General features: G+C 40.0%; 1 protein-coding gene and 1 long non-coding RNA gene across 4 annotated transcripts in view; one reads left to right on the forward strand and one right to left on the reverse strand.

Moving 5' to 3' along the window:
• dapk1 (death-associated protein kinase 1) overlaps nucleotides 1-21278 on the forward strand; it is a 98815-nt gene extending 77537 nt beyond the window's left edge. For 2 of the 3 annotated variants that reach the window (XM_047381302.1, XM_047381303.1), the window contains exons 19-26: nucleotides 7081-7158; nucleotides 9064-9283; nucleotides 11584-11769; nucleotides 11932-12129; nucleotides 13587-13725; nucleotides 13875-13995; nucleotides 14355-14543; nucleotides 16233-21278. In XM_047381302.1, coding sequence (XP_047237258.1) covers nucleotides 7081-7158; nucleotides 9064-9283; nucleotides 11584-11769; nucleotides 11932-12129; nucleotides 13587-13725; nucleotides 13875-13995; nucleotides 14355-14543; nucleotides 16233-17516 — 2415 coding nt within the window. In that variant the 3' untranslated portion in view covers nucleotides 17517-21278. The remainder of the gene's footprint in view (nucleotides 1-7080; nucleotides 7159-9063; nucleotides 9284-11583; nucleotides 11770-11931; nucleotides 12130-13586; nucleotides 13726-13874; nucleotides 13996-14354; nucleotides 14544-16232) is intronic. The other variant, XM_047381304.1, reaches the window with a different exon arrangement.
• Nucleotides 129-11690, reverse strand: LOC124877791. The gene is made up of 4 exons (XR_007040604.1): nucleotides 11563-11690; nucleotides 11046-11148; nucleotides 10178-10265; nucleotides 129-187 (listed from the first exon to the last, which is right to left on the reverse strand). It is a non-coding gene; the product is annotated as an uncharacterized LOC124877791 (long non-coding RNA).
• Nucleotides 21279-26138: the final 4860 nt, after the last annotated feature.

Consider the following 26138-nt stretch of genomic DNA (forward strand, 5'->3'; position numbering starts at 1 on the left):
ATCTGCCACGATCAACTGGGGGTTTGAGAGAACAGAGCAGAGAGAGAAAGGGTTAAACACTAAAAGACAGGGCTATGTGGATCATCAGTAGAGGGTGAGCATTAAGTTGTTGGCAGCAGAAGCTCGGACGATGCCCCTCTCCAGAAAGGTGTCACAGGCAGACACAGAGCCAGGCCAGGTGTAGCTTCTAGGAAGAGAAAAGAGAGAACAAAGTTAAAAGCTGAAATAACAGCAAATAATGCAAAATTGGAGAGTAGTGTGAGAATGTAGCGAAGAGGGTGAAAGTGGTCATTATGTCCTCTAGCAGCCTAAGCCTATAGCAGCATAACTACAGAGATAGCTCGGGATAACCTAAGCCACTCTAAATATAAGCTTTATCAAAAAGAAAAGTTTTAAGCCTAGCCTTAAAAGTAGACAGTTTGTCCATCTAGAGCCCACTGATGGTCATTGTTATACTAAAAACTACGATTGGGATACCTCCCTCTGTCAGATTGACCATAACCATTGGAAAAGAGAAGGGGTCATACAGATAGTAGAAATGGAGGGTGTGTTTGCACCTCAACCATAACTGAGCCGGTTTAGGCTAAACCTGACTCCCCCTTACTCCAACCAACAGGGAGGGAAGAAGACGGAGGTAAAAAAAAATAAGGAAGATAGCTCAGGATAGACTAAGCCACTCTAACTATAAGCTTTATCAAAAAGGAAAGTTTTAAGCCTAGCCTTAAAAGTAGACAGGGTGTCTGCCTCACAGACTAAAACTGGGAGCTGGTTCCACAGGAGAGGAGCCTGATAACTAAAGGATCTGCCTCTCATTCTACTTCTAGAGACTCTAGGAACCACCAGTAAACCTGCAGTCTGAGAACGAAGTGCTCTGTTAGGAACATATGGACCAATCAGATCTCTGATGTATGATGGAGCTAGATCATTAAGGGCTTTATATGTGAGGAGGAGAATTTTAAATTCTATTCTGGATTTAACAGGGAGCCAATGAAGGGAAGCTAAAATAGGAGAAATATGATCTCTCTTTATAATTTTCATCAGAACTCTTGCTGCAGCATTTTGAATCAGCTGAAGGCTTTTAACTGCATTTTGTGGACATCCTGATAGTAACGAATTACAATAGTCCAGCCTTGAAGTAACAAATGCATGGACTAGTTTTTCAGCGTCATTCCTGGACAGGATATTTCTAATTTTGGCAATGTTCCGGAGGTGAAAGAAGGAAATCCTAGAAACCTGTTTAATATAGGATTTAAATGACATGTCCTGGTAAAAACACCAAGGTTTTTTACTTTATTACTGGAGGTCAATTTAATGCCATCCAGGTTAAGTGATTGACTAAGCAGTTTCTTTTTTAAAGACTCCGGTCCAATGACGACCACCTCTGTCTTGTCTGAATTTAGAAGCAGAAAATTTAAAGTCATCCAAGTTTTTATATCTTCAAGACATGCTTGTAGTCTAACTGGCTGGGTTCATCAGGATTTATTGATAAGTAAAGCTGAGTATCATCAGCATAACAGTGAAAATTTATTCTATGCTGCTTGATAATTTGACCTATTGGAAGCATATATATAGTAAAGAGAATTGGCCCAAGTACTGAACCCTGTGGTACTCCACAATTAACCCCGGAGGTTAAAGATGATTTATCATTTACATGAACAAACTGGAATCTGTCAGAAAAATAAGATTTAAACCAGCCTAGCGCTGTTCCCCTGATCCCTACAGCATATTCCAGCCTTTCTAAGAGAATATTATGGTCGACTGGATCAAATGCAGCACTGAGATCTAACAGAACCAGAACAGACACAAGTCCATTATTTGAGGCCATAAGAATATCATTACTGACTTTAAGCAGAGCTGTTTCAGTGCTATGATGAGCTCTGAAACCTGACTGAAACTCTTCAAACAGGTCATTGCTGTGTAAATGCTCACACATTTGATTATCAACTATTTTCTCAAGAATTTTAGATAAGAATGGAAGATTGGATATAGGTCTGTAATTTTTCAAGTCATCTCGATCAAGCGAAGGTTTCTTAAGCAAAAGGTTTAATTACAGCTAACTTAAAAGCCTGTGGTACATATCCATTTACTAAAGATAGATTAATCATATCTAAAATGGGCTGGTAATCAGAGGAAACACTTCCTTAAATAATTTGGTTGGGATTGGGTCTAACATACAAGTTGAAGGTTTAGATGAAGCTAATATTTCTGATAACTCAGGAAGCTCCACAGGATCAAAGCAGTCCAAACACAAATCAGGTTCTGCAGTTATTTCCAATGTTATCTCACTTGCTGAGGATGAAGTAATCATCTTCGGGAGTATGTCAAAGATTTTCTTTTTAATAGAATCAATTTTATTTAAGAAGAATCCCATAAAGTTATGACTTCTGAGAGCTAAGGGAATGGATGGCTCAACAGAGCTATGACTCTGTGTAAGTTTAGCAATTGTACTAAAGAAAAACCTAGGATTATTCTTGTTCTCTTCTATTAATGATGAGAAATAAGCTGTTCTAGCTTGGTGAAGTGACTTTTTATACAACAGTAGGCTATTTTTCCAGATTAAGTAGGAATCCTCTAGGTGTGTAGAGCGCCATTTTCTTTCCAATTTTCTAACATTGTGCTTTAAAGTACGTAGGTCTAAATTAAACCAGGGAGCCAGCCTCCTATGAATAATTACCTTCTTTTTCAAGGGGACTGCATTGTCTAATGCATCACGCATTGATGAAAAAACACTATCTACAAGAGAATCAATTTGTGAAGGTGCAGAAACAGAATTATTGCCCTCCACTGTGCTTTTCAGTGATAATGAGGAAATTAAAAGTGGAACAGATTCTTTAAAGGTTGTTACAGCATTGTCTGATAATGATCTACTATAATGAAATTTTCTTTCAGGTGTGGAGTACTCAGTTAAATTAAATTCAAAGGTTATTAAGAAATGGTCAGACAGGACAGGGTTATGAGAAAATATTGTTATGTCTTTACACTCAATGCCATATGTCAGCACAAGGTCCAGAGAATGAAGACAAAGGTGGGTAGGTTTGTTAATGTTTTGAGCAAAGCCAATTGAGTCTAAGACAGCATTAAACACTATATTTAGGCTATCACTTTCAGTGTCAACATGAATGTTAAAATCCCCCACTATAATGACCTTATCTGTATGTAACACTAAATCAGATAAAAGGTCTGAAAACTGATCTAAAAATTGAGAGTAAGGGCCTGATAGACGGTACAAAACAACAAACAGAAATGGTTTTAGTGCTTTGCAATTTGGATGAGGAAAACTAAGGATTAAATATTCAAAAGAGTTATAGCTATTGATTGGTCTGGGACTAATCAATAAATCAGACTGAAAGATGGTTGCTACTCCTCCTCCTCGCCCAGTATTTTGAGGAATGTGAATGTCTCCACTCCCAGATGTTGCACAAAGATTTTCTTTCTTTATCTCCCTCCATGCCCTTGTGGTTAATATTGTATGACAGTTGATGTGAAATGCATTTTTAATCTAGAAGGTGCGTACTGAAATTTAGAATTCATCATCCAGTAGCCTGTGTTGTGTAGTGATCCTGCAGAAGGAGGTCAAGCTGAAGTGTCTGCATGTTTTATTTGTGAGATTGTCCCCTTTTATTTGACATTAAAATAAATAAATGTCTTATATTCAGACCTGAAGCCAAGTCAGGTTGCTGAAATAACTATTCCTCATCCTTTTAATAATAATCATCATCTTTATTGGTCATTGCACATGTACATTACAACGAAATTTGTCCTCTGCATTTAACCCATCCCTTACAGGGAGCAGTGGGCTGCCATTGTGCAGCGCCCGCGGAGCATTCTGGGGCTAAGGGTCTTGCCAGAGTGGTAATCTGTAGGATACGAACCTGGCTCCTTGTGTCCCCTCTGGAGCACAAACCTCCTGTTCTAACCACTAGGCCACCACACCCCTTTTAAACTCTCTGTAGCAACAGTTATGTAATGGCACGGGTGATCTGATACTCCCTCCAACTTGTGTGATTAACAACAAGCCTAATGTTCATCTGTGGTTGCAAAGCATCAGTAGTAGTGATTGTGACACCGTGCCATCTGTAGCAGTCTGAGGAAATTTGTGACATTAAAGTGGTCAGAGTTTGGATTTTTAACATAAAGTTCAGTGTTTCTGTTCTCCTCCATTAATATGAGAAAAATGAAAACCACTAAAAGATTAAGCAACCAAGGCTTCTGAAAGACGTTTAGCTGTTTTACTCATAAGTGAATCACTGGTCGGGGTGTTTTGGTAACAGATTTGCTGTAATGCTCGGGGATTTGAGACCCTTGGTGCAGTTTCTTCGTTTGGATCAGCAAACTCAGCCAGACAGTGGCAGATGGCTCGGTTTCTGAAGGATGCCTTAAAACTAGAAATGTGGTTTTTATGTGTCTGTTTGTTTGGGAAGAAAACGGGTCGTAACACATTAAATGAAATCTAAAGAAGCCGGACAGAAAGAATGAGATTTCACCTTTTAAATTTGCATCATCATCTTCGTCACTGAGAAACTCAAAAGATATTTGGTTCCAGAGAAAGAGACAACATTTTTGAAAAGATTCAAGAATGTCTTTTTTTTTTTTTATTGGTGTTTTCACAGATGTCATTTCTGTCTTATGTCTTAATGCCAAAAACCAATTTTTTGTGTTTTTACAGACAGAATGAAGCTGTCATCAGCCTAAATATGGGTTTTAAAGGGTCTCCTAAATGCATAACTATGTAGTGCATTATCTAGTATTCTAGGTATTGAATTAGTGATGACCAAATAAATGCCATCCAGATTCCTTAAAAGGTGTAAAATAGCCCTTCAGTTTAGCACTAATGGGAAGTTACGAAGCGAAAACCAATGTCGATCTATGTGAAAATGTGATTTTCTCCTTTTTAAATTGGCTTGAATACTCCTACACACCTACCTCAAGAATCAAAAAAATCACATGAACAAAACCTGTCTGACAATCCGAAGCAGGTTTATTTATTTCAAAGGGTTACAAAACTATTTCTAAGACTTTGGGACTCCAGCAAAGCCACAGAGAGAGCTAGTATCCACTACTGAAGAACACATGGAGCAGTGGTGGACCTTCTCAGGACTGGCCAGCATGCAAAAATTACTCCAGGAGTGCATTGACTGCTCATTCAAGAGGTCAAAAAAGAGCCCAGAACAACATCTAAAGTTCTGCAAGCCTCAGTTAAAGTCAGAGTTCAAATTGAACAATAAAGGAAAAATCTTGCATCCAGTATTGCGTCTTGCTAACCATAAAGACCATAGAGACCTAAGTTGCCATGTTTTGAAAACAAAAACACCCTATACACATTTGTGGTAACAATTTTTAAACATAATAAATAAATAAATAAAAACAAAGCAGCTGCAACATTGGAGCGTTCTGTTGGGATTATGATTATTGATTAATTAATATTTATCAATAATTATAATTAAAAATCATAATTAAAAAAATCTATTTCTTAACCAAAAATCCTCATTTATGAATCGAAACCAGAGATGTCTTCTGGTGTTGTAAGTGTGGCTCAACGCCTTTTATAATTACAACGGTTAAATACTCAGTAATAATTGATAACTATTACCGGAGATGTCACTGTTTAATCAACTGTTTCTGCCGAAACGTGTGGAACTTTATCCTTATTTTAACTGACAAATCACTCTTGCACAAAATAAACACAAACGACTTCTCTTTATCTATGTGAACATTTATTAAATCAAAAGCCTGATCTCCCTCGCTCTTCCGATTCAATAATCTTCACCTAATCAAACATGCAAAGTTCTACACAGAAAGGAAAAAAAAATATCTCACTAAACAAAATAAAACAAAACAGCAGTGGGTGTGTATGGAATCAAACCAGCAGTTATGGCAAAGGTGATAATATGACAAAGGAATATGGTGTTGAACGGAGTTTTGGGAAGCGGCCCGCCAGAAAGTGTGCCTCAAAAATCAACAGTAATCAAGTTTCAATAAGAGGGCATGCACATACAATTCAGAACACATTAGACTATAAGTGGCGATTCTACATCGCACTAAAACCCTACTCTACCCTGCCCAAGCTATTCCTAATAAAGAAATGAAAATAAAAGGGTGGATTTTACTTGTCAAAGTCTTCCTTCTGGGGCAGCGAGTGAGAGAGAAAAGGGGGGTGAAGAGTTTCTGCGCGACCGCAGTTAAACTCCAAGAAAGCGGTCAATCTCCGTCCTTTGGCCTCCTTGGCGAAAGGGAAAAATATGATCTGACAGTCAGCAGTCGACTGGAACAAAACAAGGTGGCGATCCGTCTCCTTGAAACCACTGTGAGGGGTTTTTTCTTCTGCTACGTGTTAAACTCACGTCTTCGATCGGCAAAGTGAAATTTCTGGCCTTCTTATTCCAGAAACCTCTTTCATGAATTTTTCTTTTCCGTTGGCCAACAAGGAGAATAAATGAAATCCACGTGGGACTTCTTCTCCAGAATGATGCGCTTCAGTTGCTGGTTTCCAGCGTGAAAAGCAAATGGTGGGCTGACTCATACTCTGTTATATAGTTGGCGGTGGACTCAGGGCTGCGACGCCCTGTCTTATCAGCCGCGGTGCCCGCTGGGATTTGTAGGAACAGGCTATCCTGCGGTACAAAATGGCCGATGACGTTGGAAAGGCATAGTGGCGTCCAGCAACGTGCAAATAGTCCAATATTCAGCAAACAAGTGGTTCCTATTTCCAACAGTTCCTATTTTATATTTCTTCAACTGTTTTGTTTTTCGTAATCATTTTTCACACAAACCGTCTTTCTTTTTAGCTGTTAATTCTACAAACAAATATAAATGTCTAAAATGAGAAGATTTCTCAGAAAACCGCTGGTACAGCCATCCATTGAATATTGAATATGAAGCCTTAAATTATTTATGTGGTTTTGTCAGCAGCTGATTAACGTTGACTTTCCTTTTATAAACAAAAACATAAAACGGACTATAAATTATCTGATTGTTGGGTTTATGGAGAATAAAACATTATATATTATAAATATGTTATGTTAAACAGACAAAAATTAGAGGGATAATCTGTTTTCTCCTTTATTTCTTTACCCTTTCCAGGATGGAAAGACAGCCGAGGATTTAGCTTCATCTGATCATCATGAGCACATAGTGGATTTATTGGAAAAGCTTAAAAAGGTAAAGATGGAAAACAAACAACTCACCACTTGAAAGATAAAACAATCAAGTTATTTGAATGACTGATTTTAAATGTCCAGAAGTAGTTTGCAATATAAGACTAATTGTATAATGATGTGCAGGTGATGAAGATGATGCCGAGTCAGGTTTCACTGTCTCAACACGACGACGAGGTGTTGAGACAAAGATAGAAACGTGTTAGATTTTAACAATCTGCCAAAGTAAAGACGTTTATAGCACTTTACTCGACACATACAGGCTGCACTGAGCTGCAAGAAAACAGGGGCCTCCGTGATTTTACAGGTTTACATCTTCATGCAGATAAACTGATTTCTTATAATGCACAGAAATCTACGGTAGGAGAGACTGAACTTCAGTTTTCTGCGTTTCATTGTAGATATTTAGACCTTTCCTGTCATTCGATACAACTCAGAATTCCTAAGTCAAAGAACCTAAAGAAGTTTGACTCTGCTTATTCTTCAGCCACTGTATATTTATGCCACACATGTGGGGAAATACAAATATCTTTCTCTGTTGGTGCAGGGACAACCTTAGAACCGATGGGGGTCAAAAACATTGAAAACTGGCCACTGTCCCATGGCCAGTTTTTAACGTTAGCATGTTTGATTTAATAATTGGGTGCTGGAAGATGAATTTCATAGTTTCTGTGAAGCTCCGGCGTTCCCAGTCTGGCACAAGCCCCATCTATCATAACACATAGACGTTTGGATGCAAGCAGGGTTCCTACAGAGTCCAGAGAAGTATGGAATAAAGTAGAGGTATTTTCCAGGTCCGGATAGGTATGCATAAAGGATATAAGTAACGAAAAGGTTGGTATCCATCCATTCTTCTTTCCATCCTTGTTTGTGGTTTTTACAGATTACATATTCAAAGCTGGACCACTTTGTAGTTACACTTTTTAACTTTGTCTAAAAAGGACTAAGAACTCTGGAAAAATCTGAAATATTAAGATAAATAATTTTCCCCGCAAACCTGCTGAGATTCAGAGCAGATCGTGAAAACATGAAAGCAGCAACTGTGAAAACAGTCATCCTCTGCATATGCTGAGCTAACTTAAGACACTCTAACACTTTAAAACCGGATTTAATAGAAAGAGTTACTTCTCAAGGCTAAGAACATGTTGCTCTAACTAAACAGAGCACATTGGGATCAACCTCAACTTATTTCCAGGAGGTAGATCTTGTACAAGGTGAACCACAATCACCAGAAATAAAATCTGCATTTACTGAATGCAGAAGCATAACCCAGGTGGGAGTGTGGAGTGTTTTCACATCCCACACAACCACTCAGAGTGTTGGAGGCCACTTATGATGGGTGACTCATCTGGTGGATGGTTACAAGACGATCTTACTTGTTAACAAATGTTTAACTGGCAGGATTACAGAGCGACGGGAAAGAGGCATTTCATTACACAGTGTACAGTATAGTTAGGCCGTAAGCATTCAGATTCATTTAAAAACAGTTTATTTTCTGTTCTTTATGCTTTTTATGTACAGCCAGATGTTATTTCTGTTGACTATGATAGTTATGGCTTACAGCTAATTCAAGGCCACATTTCAGTTTTTCAGAAAATTTAAATATTGCATAAGGCCAATTAAAAAATACATTTTAATAGAACAACTGTTAGTTATGGCCTATGCTATCATGGCAAAGACCACTGACTTGAGTTGTCCACAAGGAGACTAAGCCACAAAAGGTATTTGCTAAAGAAGCGTGCCGTTGAGTGCTGAATCCAAGCATATAAATGGAAAATTTAGTGGAGGAAAGAAGTAAGGTGAACAAGCAAGTAAATATCAATGCCTGTTTTAAACAGCAGACAAATGTCAGTGATTCCTTTTTTTTTCTCTTGCACTCCTCTTCCTGTTATTTCATTCTTGGAACCAGGACAACCACAAACCGAGCTACATCCAGCAGCTGCGTCCCAATCAGACTGTCCAACCCAGGATCAAACTTAAGCTGTTTGGACACTCAGGCGCTGGAAAGAGCACCCTGCTGGAATCTCTGAAATGTGGCATCCTGCGCAGCTTCTTCAGGAGGAGGAGGACGTCACGCATAACCAACGCAGCACGACACCCCAACTCCCCCATCAACTCCAAACCTGCAGGTAACTGATAGTTGGTTGGGAGTCAAGCAGGTGTTTTGTTGTTATGCCTTTCCAACACTGACTAAATAAATAAAAACTGGTATTCGTTTCCCCCCCATCAAAAAGCTGAACTGGTAATCTGCAGGTTTAAAAGAATTAAAAGCTGCATCTTCTGATGTGAAGCACTAAAAGCATTCACATGATGAAGATACAGCAAAGTAAGGACTACTTTACACAACTAACCAGGATATGACAGGACTTGTTCATTCTGTCTGCAGAAGACCCTAAAATAACGATAACTTCAGGACATCCAACCATATTGTCAGAAATTAAATGAAGTGAGGTGAATCTGACTCTTTGAAGGTGACTTTTGGTTCAACCAGTTAAAGTCAACATGCATCCCAACACCTGAATGTTCAACCTGCAGTTAGAAATCAATGTGTTTGTTTACATTTTTTTTAATCTCCAACAACTCGTCCCACATGTGGAAAAGTTAGTCTGACGTCCTGATTATTTGAAGAGGAACGTTTTTTTTTTTTTTTTCCTTTCGAGTGTTTTCCTCGCAGTCCTTTTTTTGTATAAAATGATAGAATTGAATCAGTCCTAAGAGGAATAGACTCCTGTACCAACTGTGCTTGTGTTTTAAAGCCTCTCCTTGACACCTGCATATTGTAATAGTCTGCTGTAAACATAAATGTTTCTCTGTTCTTCTGTGTCCAGACAGAAATATATTTCCTTAAAGAAGACTTCATGTTTGAAGTGCTTTTGGGCCAGGCACCTAAAATTCAGCTGGGCGATGGTGACTCGATATTTATAAGTCAGTGTGGAAGAACTGAAGCCAATCAAAGCATGCACACCTAGTGCTCTGTGTCTAACCTGGCAGAGTATGAACCCAACTTTAACCTGAGCCATTACCTCCCAGACAGACGTGCTCCTTGCTCTGATATCCATCAGTTTCGTATCAGGTTACTGATCCCATCCTCTCTGCTAGCCGGGTTAGCCGCTGAAGGGAGTGGAAGAACAACAGTAATTAACTTTATTGATTATGTTAAATCAGCAGCAGTATGTTGAAAGCAGACTGCAGTGGGCAATCCTTTTTCTATGTGCTCATCTTTGTATTCTGTATGCTGTTTGAATGTGACAGTGTCGCGCGTACATCCTTGACAATAAATGTGTTATGACACGATTTATCAATATGTAATAAATGGCATATAGTCTCCCATTTTACGCTCCCAACTGTCAACTCACTCGGGTTTCCTCTTGGGTCAGACCAAATTTAGCTGGATGTTTTTAAAGGAGCCGACTGGTTATCATGTGTGCTGTCCGTATTTCCTTTCTGCTGTAAGGCTGTATGAACCCCTAAACAAGTAAAAGCCCTGTAGCAGTTTAAAAGATTTTTCACCTGCTCCGTGAGCGAAATTCAAATATTAAGTCTGCAAAGTGGATTTATTTGCAGTAAAACGTCGCCCCCATGTGTTTCAAAGTTTGAAGTTAGTAGATGAAACGCAAAACTTAAGGATCTGGTTAAAAACTCTGTAATCACTATTCCTGCAGGATGTAGTTTTGTTTTTCTTTTAAGCAATAAAAATAATTTACCCAAATATGACATAACATTTATTAAAAGCTAGACCTTGTGGTCTTGTAACACATTTCCCTAAAAATAATAAAGGACACAAGTACGTATTTTTTCTGATCAATTAGTGGAGAAAAGATTATTTAATTACAAAATATTGAGGAAAGATTACGGAATCCTCCTAAAGTTTGCCATTTCTAAAACAAATACCTGCACAACCACAATTCTGCAAATACGTCCGCAGTTAAGAGTTGGCGAGCTTCTGCAGCTGGATAGTTGAGAAGAAACATGACCCCAACAACATGGCTGCCAACTGAAACAAAGAAACGAATCATAAAACTCCTTCAAGAAGGAAAATCAACATGGTGTTGCTAGAGATGTTGCTTAAAAGGTCTAGACTAATATGCACAATAAAAGAAATGAAAGACAAATGATCAGAGACAGGAGCCAATTTTTGGGGCTGAACTGTTCGAAATCCTCCAAGGGTTTCTTTTTACGTCTAGAAAAGACAAACTAGAAGCGGCATTAAATCCTCAACAGAAGAAAACGAGGTTCTCTGTCCATCAAGGAAAGAGCAATTTCCTTTTGTTTGACCAGGATCTCAGTCCAATTGGAAATCTTTGGTGGAAATTAGAAACAGAGTTCATGACAAGCATTCCTTCGAAGCTGATCTGCTATTCAAAAATGATGGAACCTTATTAATGAATGGTGTTCTTTCATGACTTACATGAAATATATGCTTCCGCAGTCTCTGTGAGCATCTCCAACTTGTATCCTGGCTGTGAGAACGTGAGCGTCCGCAGTCGCAGCATGATGTTCGAGCCCAGTCTGACCAAAGGCGTCCTGGAGGTCTTCTCCCCCGTCCACAACGCCTTGTCCACAGCAGACGAGCAGGCCACCAAGGCTATTGACATCCAGCATGCCAACATCCACGGTGAGAGACTCACAAAACTTAAATAACACCCAGGAAAAAAAGATTTTTACTTCTCAAATGTATATCTTACAACTTAACTTTCTAGATATATAGATATATATTCTTTTATCTATTAAAGAAAGTGTGAGATCATCTCCATCTCCTATGCTTCTCTCTCTGAAGGTGTGGGGGATTTCAGCATATGGGAGTTCTCAGGAAACCCCGTCTACCACTGCTCCTATGACTACTTTGCAGCCAATGACGTCACAGCGATCCACCTGGTCTTGTTCAGTCTTGAGGAGCCATACGAGACCCAGCTGGGCCACATCACGTACTGGCTGAACCTGCTGAAGGCCCTCACTCCACCCCAGGACAACATCGGTGAGGAGAGACCAGCCTTAGACTGTATTTACTGCCACAGAGACCAGATTTATTAAAGTACTTTACAAGATTACCTTATTTTCAGTGGCTTTCAAAAGTTTTGTTTAAATTCCAGGTTTCCCGGACCATAACTAATCATTTCCAAACGTTTTCCATCTCTGACCTGTACAATTCAACCGAAAAACGATCAAATTTGCCATAACCAGGTTACATAAGTATGTACACCCGTAAACTAAAACGTTGAAAAAGCACCTTTAATTTCAGCAGTCATTCTTCTCATTCGCCCTCAGTTGTTGTGAATCTGATAAACTAGACATAAAGTTCAGCTGTCCTGGTGGGATTTTCCTCACGTTTGTTTCCAGAGAGAAAGCAAAGGTGAAAGTAGTCCCACTGTGCAAAGGTATCAGTCAGAAGAAGGGTCAAAACAGTTGTACAGCGTCAAATATGTATATACCATGGTTATATGAAGATGGTTATCAATTATTGGAGAAAATATGGGACAACAGTGACTGAAACTGGATATTTTTCTAAAATGAATGAAAATGCAGCATAGACATTAAGATTAAAGGAGCTGCAGCTATTTACAGGTTACATTCTGCATGTGATATCGATCTTCTGTACTCTCCATGTGTCTGGATGAAGAAGTAGCGTCCTTTTCCCTCACAGAAAACACCCAGGCCTGGCGACAATCTCATAAAACCTTATGGGGAGACTGTTACAGGTTAAAGGAACCAAACAGGCACTTTAGTGTCCCAAGTCTGGAAGACATTTGGCTCTGAGCATCACCACCAAGAACCACCATACTCACAGTGAAACATGGTAGTGGCATCATTATGCTCTGGGGTTCCAATTACAAAAACCAGTCAGTTTTGACCCAAACTCATCAGGTGTTTGGTACAAAGCTGAAGATGAGGAGGGATCTGATCCAGGTTCTGAAGAGGGCTGTGGACCAGAGATGTTGTCACACCTCTGGTCCACAGCCCTCTTCAGAACCAGAATCTGATAAATTTCAGAACATTTGCAAGGCAGATTGGACAAATGTTACCAAGTCGAGATGTGACGTGCCGACAGATTCCTACCAATAAAGACTGAACGAAGAAATTAAATCAAAATGTGCTTCAACAACGTTTTAGGTTAAAGGCTGTGCTCACTTATGCAGCCATGTTTTACTGCGTTGTTTAATTTTTACAGCCCCTCCCCCATCAGAGTTTTGTTTTTCACTTATTGTACAGGATTTATGTCACATTAAAGGTGTAAAAACAACATTTCTAATGATTTATCTTGATATCAGTCTTGAACCCTGGGATTCTAACAGTGGTGTATACACTTTTAAAGCCGCTCTGTGTAAAAACATGAGAGCAATACCCTAAACAATGTAAATTCAATCAAAACAGACTTTATTTTGTCTGTAAAGATGCTGATGTTTGTGATGCCTTATTCATCTGTTGTCTGACCAGCGTTTGGAGGTCGGATCCAGCAGCCCCTCGAGGTGGTCCTGGTGGCGACTCACGCCGACCTGGCCGACATCACCAGAACTTTCTGCGGAGAGTTCAGCTACGACAAAGAGAAAGCACTGCTCAAGGAAGTCAGAAACAGGTCAGAAAGCAAACTACAGCACGAAACAAAGCTCCTGTTTTAAAATAGTTTTCTCCTATAAGTGAAAATTATAAAAATGGAGGTTCTGATTGGTCCCAAATGGTGAACCAACAGCACGTCACGATCATCAATCTTTTCCTCAATTCCAGGTTTGGGAACGATCTGCAGATCAGCGACAAACTGTTTGTGATGGACACCGGAGCGTCAAACTCCAAAGACCTGAAGCTGCTGAGGAGTCACCTGCAGGAACTTCGCGCCAACATCATCTCTGTGAGTTCTGCAAACATCCTCAGACACATCCTCATTTTTTCTGTGTGAATACGAAAGCAACTACATTAATGTTTCTGGAGAAAAAATGTACGAACCACTTGAAAATACTTTTTATGGTTTAAAGTAATTTAGTTTTCTTGTACAATGGTAAATCTGCAACCAGCAAGAATGAGGAAACTGAAAATGGTCTCTCCAGACGATGAAAATAATAAATTATTTATTCTACATTCAACGCATCTGGAGGCAGGTTTAGGCTGCTATTTCATGCATTTTAAGCAGGTTTTTGTCCTCCTCTCTGACCTGTTAATCATTCAGGAGAAGGTTACATGCTCTTACCTTCCTGTTCTCCATTGTTGCAGAGGTGCAGTCCAATGACGCAGCTTTCGGAGCGTCTGCTGGCGGCCCTGCCGTCCTGGAGGAAGCTGAGTGGACCGAACCAGCTCACATCGTGGCAGCAGTTTGTCAACGACGTCCAGGAGCAGATCAACCCGCTGGTCAGCCAAGATCACCTCCGAACACTTGCCATGCAGCTTCACAGCATGGGGGAGGTGAGAGTTCATTAAAGTCCTGTGGTTATCAGCTCATTGTCAGTACCACATATGTCCACCAGGGCGCACTGCTGATTCAGGAAAAAAAATGAAGCAGCTTTTAATGGTAAACAGTTACCCAATCTCCGCTCAGAGGGAACATTTTGTCACCATGTGTTTACCAGATGACTCGACTCAGAAAAGCAAACAAAAGTTTTATCAGGCTTCTGCAGCTCTTTGCCAATAATGACATTAGCAGTGGCGGTCAGATGTTTACATCCTCGGCATGAAAATATAATCCACATGTTCCTTTTCTGTGCTTGTGATGATGCATTTGAATCCTTCCATTTCCAGGGTGGTTAATTGATTATACAACAAATGACTTCAATGAATGTTCAAATCCACAATTAAGTGCTCAGTTTGGAAGTCATTGCGAAATTGCTCTGATCCACACAGGGTCAAAAGTCTACCTACAGACTGTCCCTTAGCAGGTCACAGAGGAACCTTTTGTATCTGTCCACGAGCTTCTGGTATAATTCTGGATGGACATTTTTGTTTAAAATGTAGTTGAAAGCAAAGTGCAAATAAAGCCAAATCCCTTGTTTTTGTGCACAAATTTGGCCAATAAAACAGATTCTGATATCTGGCAACTTTATTTGGCAAACATCATATAAACTGGGTGGTTTTCTGGTTACATACCTTGCTTTTAAGTACAGTCCACTAATGTTCAACAAGGTAGTTTCGGGGGCTGTAGGTTTACAGTACAGGGTTAGTGTCAGCCTCTATTTTTATTTATTCAATTTTTAAAAACAGGAAATGATTCAAGTATTCTGGCCTGGCTCAGTTTAGATACTGTTTTGCCCTCTGGTTCCTGCTCTGCATGCATCACATCAGCCACACGGAAACCAGTTCTGATGTGTTCTTTGGGTCGTGGCCCCTGGGAACATCCACCTGTGTTTAGGTTTGAACCATCTGGCTGTTGAATTGAGGTGAAGCTGCAGAGTTTGGTGGTAGTGCTCGTTTTTCCGTTTTACATCCACTGGCAAAGAAACAGCACCAACACAGTCTGTCTTTACGCCAAACTTGCCTCACTTTGGACAGTGACACCAGTGTCCCAACAAGGCTTGAGCCTCGATGATTTTTTGGTGTTTCTTACAAATCCTAATCTATTTCTTTTCATCAGCAGTGATAGTTTGGATCATTTGGTTAAACCTTTATCCAACAGGGCAATGATCCCAATTATACGTCTAAAATGGAAAGTTCTCGCTATCATTAAGCTTCTGGAATGACTCTGAGCCTTTACAACATTAACAACCTTTAGCGTTTCTTTAAAAGGCAGGTCAGAAAGCTAACCAATTTAAATTATCTTTACCATTTCTGCTTAGAAGAGGGGTCAAATATCCAGAATTATGCCAGAAGCTTGTTGATGGCTGTGCAAATGAGTGGCTTCTCAACAACTTGCTAAGGAATGTTAAGCAAATGTTAGTTGGGGTGTTTGTAAATATACAAGCTTGTATGTATACTTTTGACCCCGTGTGGAATGGACAAATTTCACAATGAATTCAAAATTGAGCACCTTATTGTTGAATTGAATACTCATGGAAGTCATTTGTGGTATAATCGTTCCAGTGTAGGTAAACGTCTGACCTGCTCTGTTAAGCTCCAACTCTTGACATTCATCCATTTCCATGTTTTTCCTCAAACACACAGATCAACATCATGCAGAGTGAGACGGTGCAGGACGTCGTTGTGCTCGAGCCTCGCTGGCTCTGCACAAACATCCTTGGTAAACTGCTCTCTGTGGAAACCCCGAAGGCGATCCACCACTACAGGGGGCGCTACAGGCTGGAGGAGGTGCAGGCTCTGGCCCCAGAGAGTGATGTTGAGGAGCTGCTGCAGATCCTGGATGCCATGGATGTCTGCGCCCGTGACATCACCAATCCGTCCATGGTGGACGTTCCCGCCCTGATCAAGACGAACGGCCTCCACCGCTCCTGGACCGAGGAGGAGGACGAGGATTTGCTGATCTACGGCGGGGTTCGGCTCGTCCCCGCAGAGCACCTCACTCCATTCCCGTGTGGCATGTTTCACAAGCTGCAGGTGAACCTGTGTCGCTGGAGTCACCAGCAGAAGCCTGAGGAAGAGGGTGGGGAGGACTCTGACGGAGACATCCATCTGTGGACCAACGGAGCCAAAGTGAGCCAAGCAGGAGTGGAGGCCGTAATACTGCTGGTCAACCACGGGCAGGGCGTTGAGATCCAAGTGCGCGGACATGATACAGAGCGGGCCAAATGCTACACCCTGCTGGACACCATCTGTAGTATAACAGAGAACCTGCTGGCCTCCACTCTGCCTGGACTCCTAACAGCCAAATATTACCTGAGTCCTCAGCAGCTGCGGGAGCACCACGCCCCCATCATGGTCTACCAACCCAAAGATTTCTGCCGTGCTCGGATCCAACGGGAATCCTCGCTCACCAACACCATGGGCGGCTACCGGGAGAGCTTCAGCAGCATTCTTGCATTTGGTTGCGCTGAGGTTTACCAGCAGGGGACTCTGGCGACGGATATCCACATATCCGAAGTGCCTCTGCTGGCTCGAAGGAAGCTGTGCCGCATGCTGGACCCCCCTGACGCCTTGGGGAAGGACTGGTGCCTGCTGGCCATGAACCTCGGCCTCACAGATTTGGTGGCCAAGCACAGCAATGGGACTCCAAACGGCAATCCGGACTCAGACTCCCAGCAGGCCGAGCTGCTGCCCAGCCCTACAGCGGCGCTGCTGCAAGAGTGGAGCAACAGAACCAACAGCAGGGTTGGTGTGCTAATGACTAAACTGAGGGAGTTGGGTCGCAGAGATGCGGCGGACTTCCTCCTTAAGGCCTCTCCTGTTTTTAGGGTCAACATGGAGGCGCTGACGGGGGCCCTCAACGGATACCCCCCTACCTGCAACGGCGGCACATCGTACAACTCAATCAGCTCTGTCATATCTCGCTGAGGATCAGCGCAGTTTCCTCACCAAACGTCAATCTGAAGCACCCGACTCCTGCTTAAACCGGACAGGCTCAGGCATGAGTATGATTGAAGTGCATCATTAGTCCAGCTGCTTGATCTTTACGAACTCTGACCCTGTTATTAGATCCAGATGTTGCGTTTGAGCCCTCTCCACACCTGTAAAGCTGACCTTTCCCTCAAGTATGAATGCTGTCGAAGCACCAAGCTCCAAAGAGAAATCCTGTGTTTTTAATCTTGTCGTGCTGCTTATTAATATTCCTCCTACTCTGCTGCACAGTAAGTCAAAATAGGAAAGCTAAACAATCTCTCCACATGAAGAAGTGGTGGAGTTTAGAAAAAGCTGGCAGCCGGATGTTTTTTGGACCTCTTTCATATCCACCCACAGTTCAGACCTGAGAACTCTCTGTGTCAGTGTTTTTGTAGGAGGCTGCCACCTCTTTTAATATTATCTGTCTCTCGTTTCACTGTTTTTCTGTTTAGTTGTTAATCTTGGTGTTTAATGAATAACTGAAGAGCATTTTTCAGAGTGCCTTCGGGGCCTTCTACCTCCCTAAAAGCACAAAGCATCTCGTTATGACAGTAGTTCTTTTCAAACATCTGAAGAACTGTGCCTTGTTGACACTAAAGCAGTAAAACAGAAATCCAACCGAGTCAAAAATCTAAAGATCTAAATCCGAGACTGGAAACGCAGCTTAAAGGTTGGAACGTTTTGAAACCCAAATCTTGCTTAGGAAAAAAAATCAAAAAACTACGTTTCATTCAGATTCAAGATTCAGTTCTGCTGGAAGAATTTGGGCCAACAGGAATGTCCCAATCAGAATTTTTGCCCCTAAAGCCGTCCTGATTCATTCTAGAATAAACACTTGCTGATACAGAGTCCGGGCCCGATGCTTCATAAACGTCAATATCGTGTACATGCAGTAAAATGACAAATGTTGCTTCAGTATTTCATGGACTGCCTTAGTATTTTAGTAACTCACCTAACTTCCTCACCAATGAGGCTCTGCTGCTCCAACACAGGTTAGGAAAGCTGTTATACTCTGACAATGTGTTACAGAAAAGCTCTAACATTTTTTTTATTTTTTTTTAAAGTTCGTAATATAGACTCATCTGCGAAGCAGTTAGTTAAAGTGCTAGGCTAACGCTCAAATGTTTACTTTCTGTTTTGATATGACTCGTTGATCGTTTGATTTTTAACTTATTTCTTGAGGTTCCTGGTTGAGGGTCATACAAGTTAATGACTCTTTCAGCTGCTCTCTCCTGAGAAAAACTGGGGATATCTGAGAACATCACTGAGCAGGTCATGTGATGCAGACAGGCAGCAGGTTGCACCAGCCAGTACAGTCTCTTTCACTATAAATCATTGTAAATTGTGGAAAACTCTTCCCAGAGTCGTGACATCAATATGCACAACCTTTAATACAGTTTTGCAAGCCAGACACATAAAATTAGGCCACATATCTCGTTTGGCTGTGGATGACAAAAATACACAGCTAATCAGCAACACGTTTTGGAAGATTTTCGTATCAGTTTTTGACACATCACTTAGAAATTCCTTGATCGGGACATCCCTAATTTTTAATGATGATTCTGGGTGATGCCTTTTTACAGGTCCCATAATTTCCTTCTTGTTTTCTTTAAAATGTTGCCCTGGAGAAAAAGTTTCATGCTGCTGGGCTCTTCTTTCTCTGGCTGTTTTTATATATTTCTCATTTTTGGTGTGTTAAACTGAGCCAACAGTAATGTTACAGTTCAAATAATGGCAGGCAATGCTCTAATTACTCTATATAACGACATGTTTTGGTTTATTTCTAAAAATATTCCACAATTATCATTATTTTTTATTATTATTTTGGGCATCAGAGATGACATTCTCTTTTGTTTCTGTCAGATTCTGTTGTTTTGAAGCTGCTTTAATGCTTAATTTTTGGTCTGGTTGTGTTTTTATTAGCGCTTTATTGTTACTTGTTTGGATTCAGTCTTCAAACTGCTCTGACTTAAACAAAACAATATTCAGAGATACACTCTTTTTTTGTGAGGAGTTGTGTAAAAATATGAATATCTTGAGTTATAGATATTTTAAATCTGAACCAACCGCAGATAATTTTCCTCATTCCTTCGCCAGAATGTCACTAGACCATCCCGGAGGAGAACAAACCAAAGATTCTGGTTTTTTCCATGTTTTTGCTGTCATTGTAGTTTATCAGGCTTGGAAGTTGGCACAGGATTCACTCGGTTGCAGTTTCAATTTACGCCTCTAGATGTCAGTAGAATCGACACACAGGGCCTTTAATGTTTACAGCAAGCACTGAGACCGAATTAGAACTAAAATGTAGTTTGTAAACAGTCTTTAAAATTTCTAAGTAAATTCTGGGACCTGTAATAAAAAAAAAATAAATAAAACAATTTCCAGACTTTTTTTTTTTTTTCATTTCAACACAATTAGCTTTAGCCACTTTCTTCCAACAAAAAGATGACTTTTTGAGTTATTTTCTTTAATAATGGAGTCTTATTGAATACTATTAATTTAATTTACTTGTTTTAGTTGTAAAACACTGCGGACATTAAAAATGATCATGGCAGACAGGGTGGAGTTTGGCTTTGACTCTGCTGAGCTTCAGGGTCAACAAGCTATGCACTCATCCTAATGACTTTAAATAGAAAGTGCCACAAAATAAAGAAAAGCTAACCTAATAAGATGGATTGTTTTCTAGTTCAGTTTATGTTTTCTACTTTGCTGTAAAGTAACTGAGCAGCCGGTCACTCAAGCTTACCGTCCACAGTGTCGGGTGTTTTTCTTTCTGCACAGTGGTGTTGACGCTACCTTGTATCAAGCTACATTTGAGCTTCTGTCAGTATCACTATGGGTTTGGGCCAGCCACGCGTCGCTTCACATCTTCTTTCACTTTGTCTTTTTACAACATGAAGCTGGAGAGCGGCCGGCTCAGCAAACGAGCTAGAGCGGCATCAGTGGGCAATGGTTGCTGAAGGCAAGAATGTCACTTTGTGAGCCGGTATTTGTAAAGTTTTTGCTCTCTAAATAAAACAGGAAATATCACATTTTTCAGAGTTTCTATGTTGAGTATTTTATTCCCAAGAGGTTCAGGTTTATCAGGACAGGTTTATTAAGAACGGCTGTAGTGTTTCCTGTGTTTCACTTCCTCCAGTGTTCATCATCTGACAGAGTCAAACTAAGCTTTTTAAGGCTGGTTGTCTCTCAGCTCCAACTTGCCAATCAACACAGCAAACCTCTCTTATCTGTGGTCCAAATACTGAGAGGCGAATGAATGTAGTGAAGGGAATAACTAAATAAGACATCGTGGGTCCAAAAGCATGATACGATGAAACATCCCGAACTAGTGTGGAGACGAGGTTTTCTTGTGTTGTCGTTGCCAACGCTGTGTGCCTGAAACTGCTCACTGATTTATCCTTGTGTTGTTGCCTTGTATAGATCACAGAGGGGGAAGGGGGGACAAATGTTTGCCTTTTTGTCGTGTTTCAGAGAAAACACAGCACACCATGTTGTATGAACTGAAATTCAACTGAAACGAGTGGATTTGACGGACAGCTGAAGATGGTTTCTGTTCGATGGGGAGATTTTGGTCTAATCGCCACATTGCACAAGTCTTTTTGTCGCTATTTATGTTCTGTTTTAGCATGTCTAAAATGAATGCCATGTTCTTATTACTTCTGACACTTTACTGTGTAATACATTTTATAATAAATGCTTTATTACCTTTGTGAATGCTTGTTAATGTAGCAGCGTGTGATTTTAAAGTTTAATGCAACATATTTTTTCTTCTCATCCTGTGATTCAGAGTCCTCCTAAAGAGATGTCAAAATAATTTAAATCCGTTTTATTGGAGTAACTTCACCATAAAATTTTAAAAAATCCAACATTAAAATCGAGTAAAATAAAAACAGTCTTTGTATGACCTCCCTTTTGCCAATAAGACAGCTCTGAATTCTGGTAAATTTCCTGAGTTTGGAGAATACAGAGAGATTTTGGACAACATCTCTTTGCACCAGTTCATCCAGACTCATCGGTCCTCTCTTCTCTTCAGCTTAGCCCCTGGTTTTTTCTTCAGGATTTAGGCTGCAGACTGAGACGGCTGTGGGTCGTTTTTGTGTTTCTGTGTTGATTTAGCTGTATGTTTTGAATCATCCTACTGAAAGACCCAATAAATTCCTATTTTCAGTTTTCTGGCATCAATGCCCAACACCCACTTGGCTTGTAGATGAGAGTCAATGGTTGTGGTGGAGACTTGGTGAAAACAAAGATGCCACTCTTTGGTTTGGAGATTTTACCTTCCTTACCAGGAGGAAGATAAACCTGGTTCCTCATCCAGCCCGGTTTGTCACAGTACCGGTTGTTTTGTACTTTTTAAATATTGCTACAAAAACTTCAACTTAATAAAATAATCCACCAGGCACATATAGTTAATGGCACCAATAGCTCATTTGATGGTTTTGTCCAGGAAAGGGATAGATGTCAATTGACAAAAACAGCTGATTTGGGGGTAAATGATTCATTTTGTAACGCCCTGACCCTAAGAGTCAATCCTGGTCTGCATGTGTTTCAAATTATGTTTAAATTATACTCTCCCTTCTGGCTGTGCAACTATCCAATTATTAGCCTGCACCTGTGCAATGAAAACACGTTTTTATTTCTTTATAGTATCTCGTTCAATCTACAGGAAAGTCTTATATCTTAAAAGGAAAATAAAATGTTCAGTTGTTTGAAAGTAAACAAAAACACATCATACACACATTGTTGATTCAGCACAATATTTGTTTTGGATTTTTGTGGTTCTGAATTTCTGCAGCAGTTAGAATACAAACTCTCGCAACAGAGAAACCTTCCAAGATCAGTTAAAAACCATCATTATTTGCTCCTTTCTGGGCTCTTTGTGCAGCTTCATCTGCAGATGATCCAACCCTCGCAGTCACGAGTCTCCCGTCTGTCGCTCGACTGAAGCGCACTGGCTTTGTCTCTGCCCGGCCCGACTGGTGCGTCATGCAGCAGTGTTTGCTCTGAGATTACTGGAGAACGGCACGTTTTGTTGGAACTTGTCACGCGTATTCCCCAGAAAAAAAAAAACAATAGGATTGATGTGATCAGAAAAAGAGTTCTGCTTTATGCATATAATTTACCCATTTAAAAAATGACTTAAAAAAGTTTTAAGTAAAAAGTGGCCCTGGGTTGTTTGGTTATAAACCTATGAGGGATTTATATATATATATACAATGTAAATCTATTAGCAGTTATTAGACATAAGGTGAGGCCTCTGATGTAACAAAGCTTTAAAATGAGGATGTGGTTTAATTCCCAGTGTTACCCAAGTCAACAAGAAAGCATGTGACTGTGTTTATGCTAGTGCTGAACCATGAGCTGATAGGGAACCGTCTTATTCTATAGACAAACAGGATGGGTTTCATTCTCGGCCGTATATATGTAAGGAAGTTTGTCCGCAGTAAAAACACCTTCAGAGGAACAACAAACAAACATGTGAGGAGATCTGATGATTCTTTTATACTGCATTTTGTGACACTGTTTGGGGGCAGTTTTTACACCTAAATACACGCTCAAAACAGCAGAATAATGGAAAATCTGTCCCATAATGAAACATTTCTGTCTGAGCTGAATTTTCTCTTCCAATCAACGGGGCATGGAGGGCCATGATTGGCTACAAAGTCTACAAGAGGTCCAGGAGGAGGAGTTTGATGTAGAGGAATGTGCTTGGCTTGCATAGCAGTGCCCAGATCTTAAAGGCAAGCCTGGTTAAACAAGCCTGTCTGTTTACTACTTGAAGACAACAAGGTCGCTTGTTTTGTTGTATATCAAGTTTTAGAATATGGTCTGAAAACAGTAATAACATAAGTTTGTATTCAAGAAAATCTTTTTTAAAATGTTCAGTGTTTTTCTGTAGTTTAGTTAGCGATGTTAAACTTTTTTGTGTACCTGATTCCAAAATAATATACATTTTAGTTTTTTTATTAAAATGTATTCACAAAAAATCAGAGATCAATTCCTTATTAAGTTATCACCAACATGTTAATCACCAGCTGTTCTGTATAAAGTGATTAAACTGATTAAATGGAAGAAATTTACAGATTGCAAACCAGGATCAGACATAAAGGTCAATGGATTCCAGTTCTTGTTACTGTTGTCATATCTGTTAGTGTTTCAATCTTCTACAAGCCGAACGTTGCTCTGAATGCTGGCTTAACCCAAGAGACAACTTTGTTTTGAGCTCCCAGGTTTTAATTCCTCAGCCAACATGTGTATGTAGTGCCCACTGCATATGGGTCCCAGGTTGGCCTGAGCTCACAATGGGCTCCCTTATGTGGAGCCCATTGTGACAAAATACAACGAATATCAACAAACCCGGTTGAACATCCTTAATAGGTCTTAGCTTGATCTTGTCCGGGTAGTTAAAAATAAGTAAAATTAATTTTACAACACATATGGGCCCCATTTTCTTACCCAAAGTTTATTCTGTATCAAATATAGATAGGCACAAGGAGCCACATGTGAAGAATCCCATTTGGGGGCCTTTTTCATCCTGTTCATGTACATGTAGATAAATCTTCAGCAAAATTTCCTTTTCATGGATTTCGGTCTTCCCAAACTCTGCAGCATGTCATAGAGTCAAAGAAATTGAAAGAATAAATTGTTTCACTGTGTTTTTGCTGCCATTAGTGCGAATTGTCAAACTATGAAATAATTTAGATAAAGGTTGTACACCACTTACTGCAGAAAAACACCAACTAGGCACCGTGTAGATAAGATAGATGGGAAAACATGGCCACAGACAAAATATTATTACATCATTTCCATGGAAGGACGGCCAAGGATAATTTTCTCATAATGTTCTCTAAGGACTGAAGTTGTTTGTTTTTTCTCTAATCTTTTATTTTATCAACAGTCAGTAGTTCAAAAATATTTTCTGATAATTACATGAGGATGTTTTTTTATTTAAAAAAAGTAAAACAAAATAAAATCAGCAATTTGGTTACATATTTGAAACACTTTCTGTACTTGTTTTCCTTGTAATCTGAACCCAAAATGTTTTTTTTAAATCTCTTAGAAAACATTCTCTTATGACCAATGATGGTCGACATCGAGATGTCAACCATCGAATGTTGTCGACAAGGCAGAAGCAAATGTTACTTAAAGCTGATAGAAACCTTTGTTTTGAGCTCACAGGTTCTGGCAACAAGGATGAGGTAAGGCCCCAGCAAACCTGTGTTTATGGGCCCCATACAGACTTTTCTCTTGTGGGTTTGGTTCTAGTTGAGCCTGGGCTTACAATGAACTCCTTGTATGGAATCGACTTGGTTAGGCACCATGTAGGCTTGATCTCAAATAGGTGTAAAAAATCCCTTTAAATGAACACACCTGGGACCCATAAGGGATTATTGCTTTTACAAAGAGTTGTTGTGCATCAATAGACTGGTAGACAATCCCATTTGGGGCCCATTTTTTCATTGCATTTCCTTTCTTTTTTCCTTTATACCAATGTTAGCTATGCATGTAGTTAAATCATGGTGTAGGGCGACCATATCCAGAGGTTAAAGTCTCCCCCTCTCTCTGCCCTCTTTCATCTCTACCTACTGGAAAATAAAGGCCTCTAATGCTGATAAAAATATCTTTAAAAAAAAAAACATTTAAAGGTATATTTGGTCCGATGAGCTGTTCAGCTTTGGGTTGTGTTCACAACATTCAGTTCAGGTGAGCCCAACCCTAATCGTGCAGATCATTTTCTGTGGAAGTAGTGAACATGAGAACAGATTCTGCCTCATTGTGCTAGAAATAAACATCTGACTCACTGAACACAATCACGTGTCTTCCAGTCAATTTGGCTTGAAGTTGCATGTAGTTGTAGTCACAATGTCCCAGGTTACAGTTAATAAACAAAAATGGCTGAATATGTAATTATCGTTGTTTCTACTTGCTTCTACCAATAAAATCAAACGCATTTAAAACTGTTTTTTTTTTTAGCTTTTACATACCTCTAATTTATTTATTTTCTTCTTTCCTTCCGGGGAAATTGACTTTATTGTAATCCAGTAAAATTTGAAACAAAAACTTTGAAGAATATCAGGACACCTGGAGGTTTTTTGATCATTTTAATTGATGACATGGAAATCTGGCTGCTTGGAAGAAGAATTAAACAAAGACTTTCACAAAGTACTGTAAATGTGATTGACTGCAGTGTGTTTTACTGCTAAAATAAAGCAACATCCGTTACATTCTGTCTCTCAGCTCCACTTATGTTGCTTCCAGATTCCTATGAGGATGAATCAGGAGGCTGGCGTGTCAAAAAATGTTCACACTGCACTGCTGTGGGTCTCTGCTTGGGCAACATTGTCCAGTCACACATTTGCTGCTCTCAGCAGAGAAACGCAAAGAAGTCCTGCATTTTAGGAGCACAGTAACGCATCTTGTCACAGGAGGTTCTGGAACATTAAACATCCTGCACGCATGTGACAAAATTAAGATGTCGCAATCAGATGCAAATAATTCCTGTCGGTATGATTGAGCTTATTGGAGTTGCTGTATGGTTGGAATTTGATCAGTTGACTTGTTACTTTTGGACTG

This window comes from Girardinichthys multiradiatus, chromosome 12 (assembly GCF_021462225.1).
Source record: "Girardinichthys multiradiatus isolate DD_20200921_A chromosome 12, DD_fGirMul_XY1, whole genome shotgun sequence".
Taxonomy (NCBI): Eukaryota; Metazoa; Chordata; class Actinopteri; order Cyprinodontiformes; family Goodeidae; genus Girardinichthys; species Girardinichthys multiradiatus.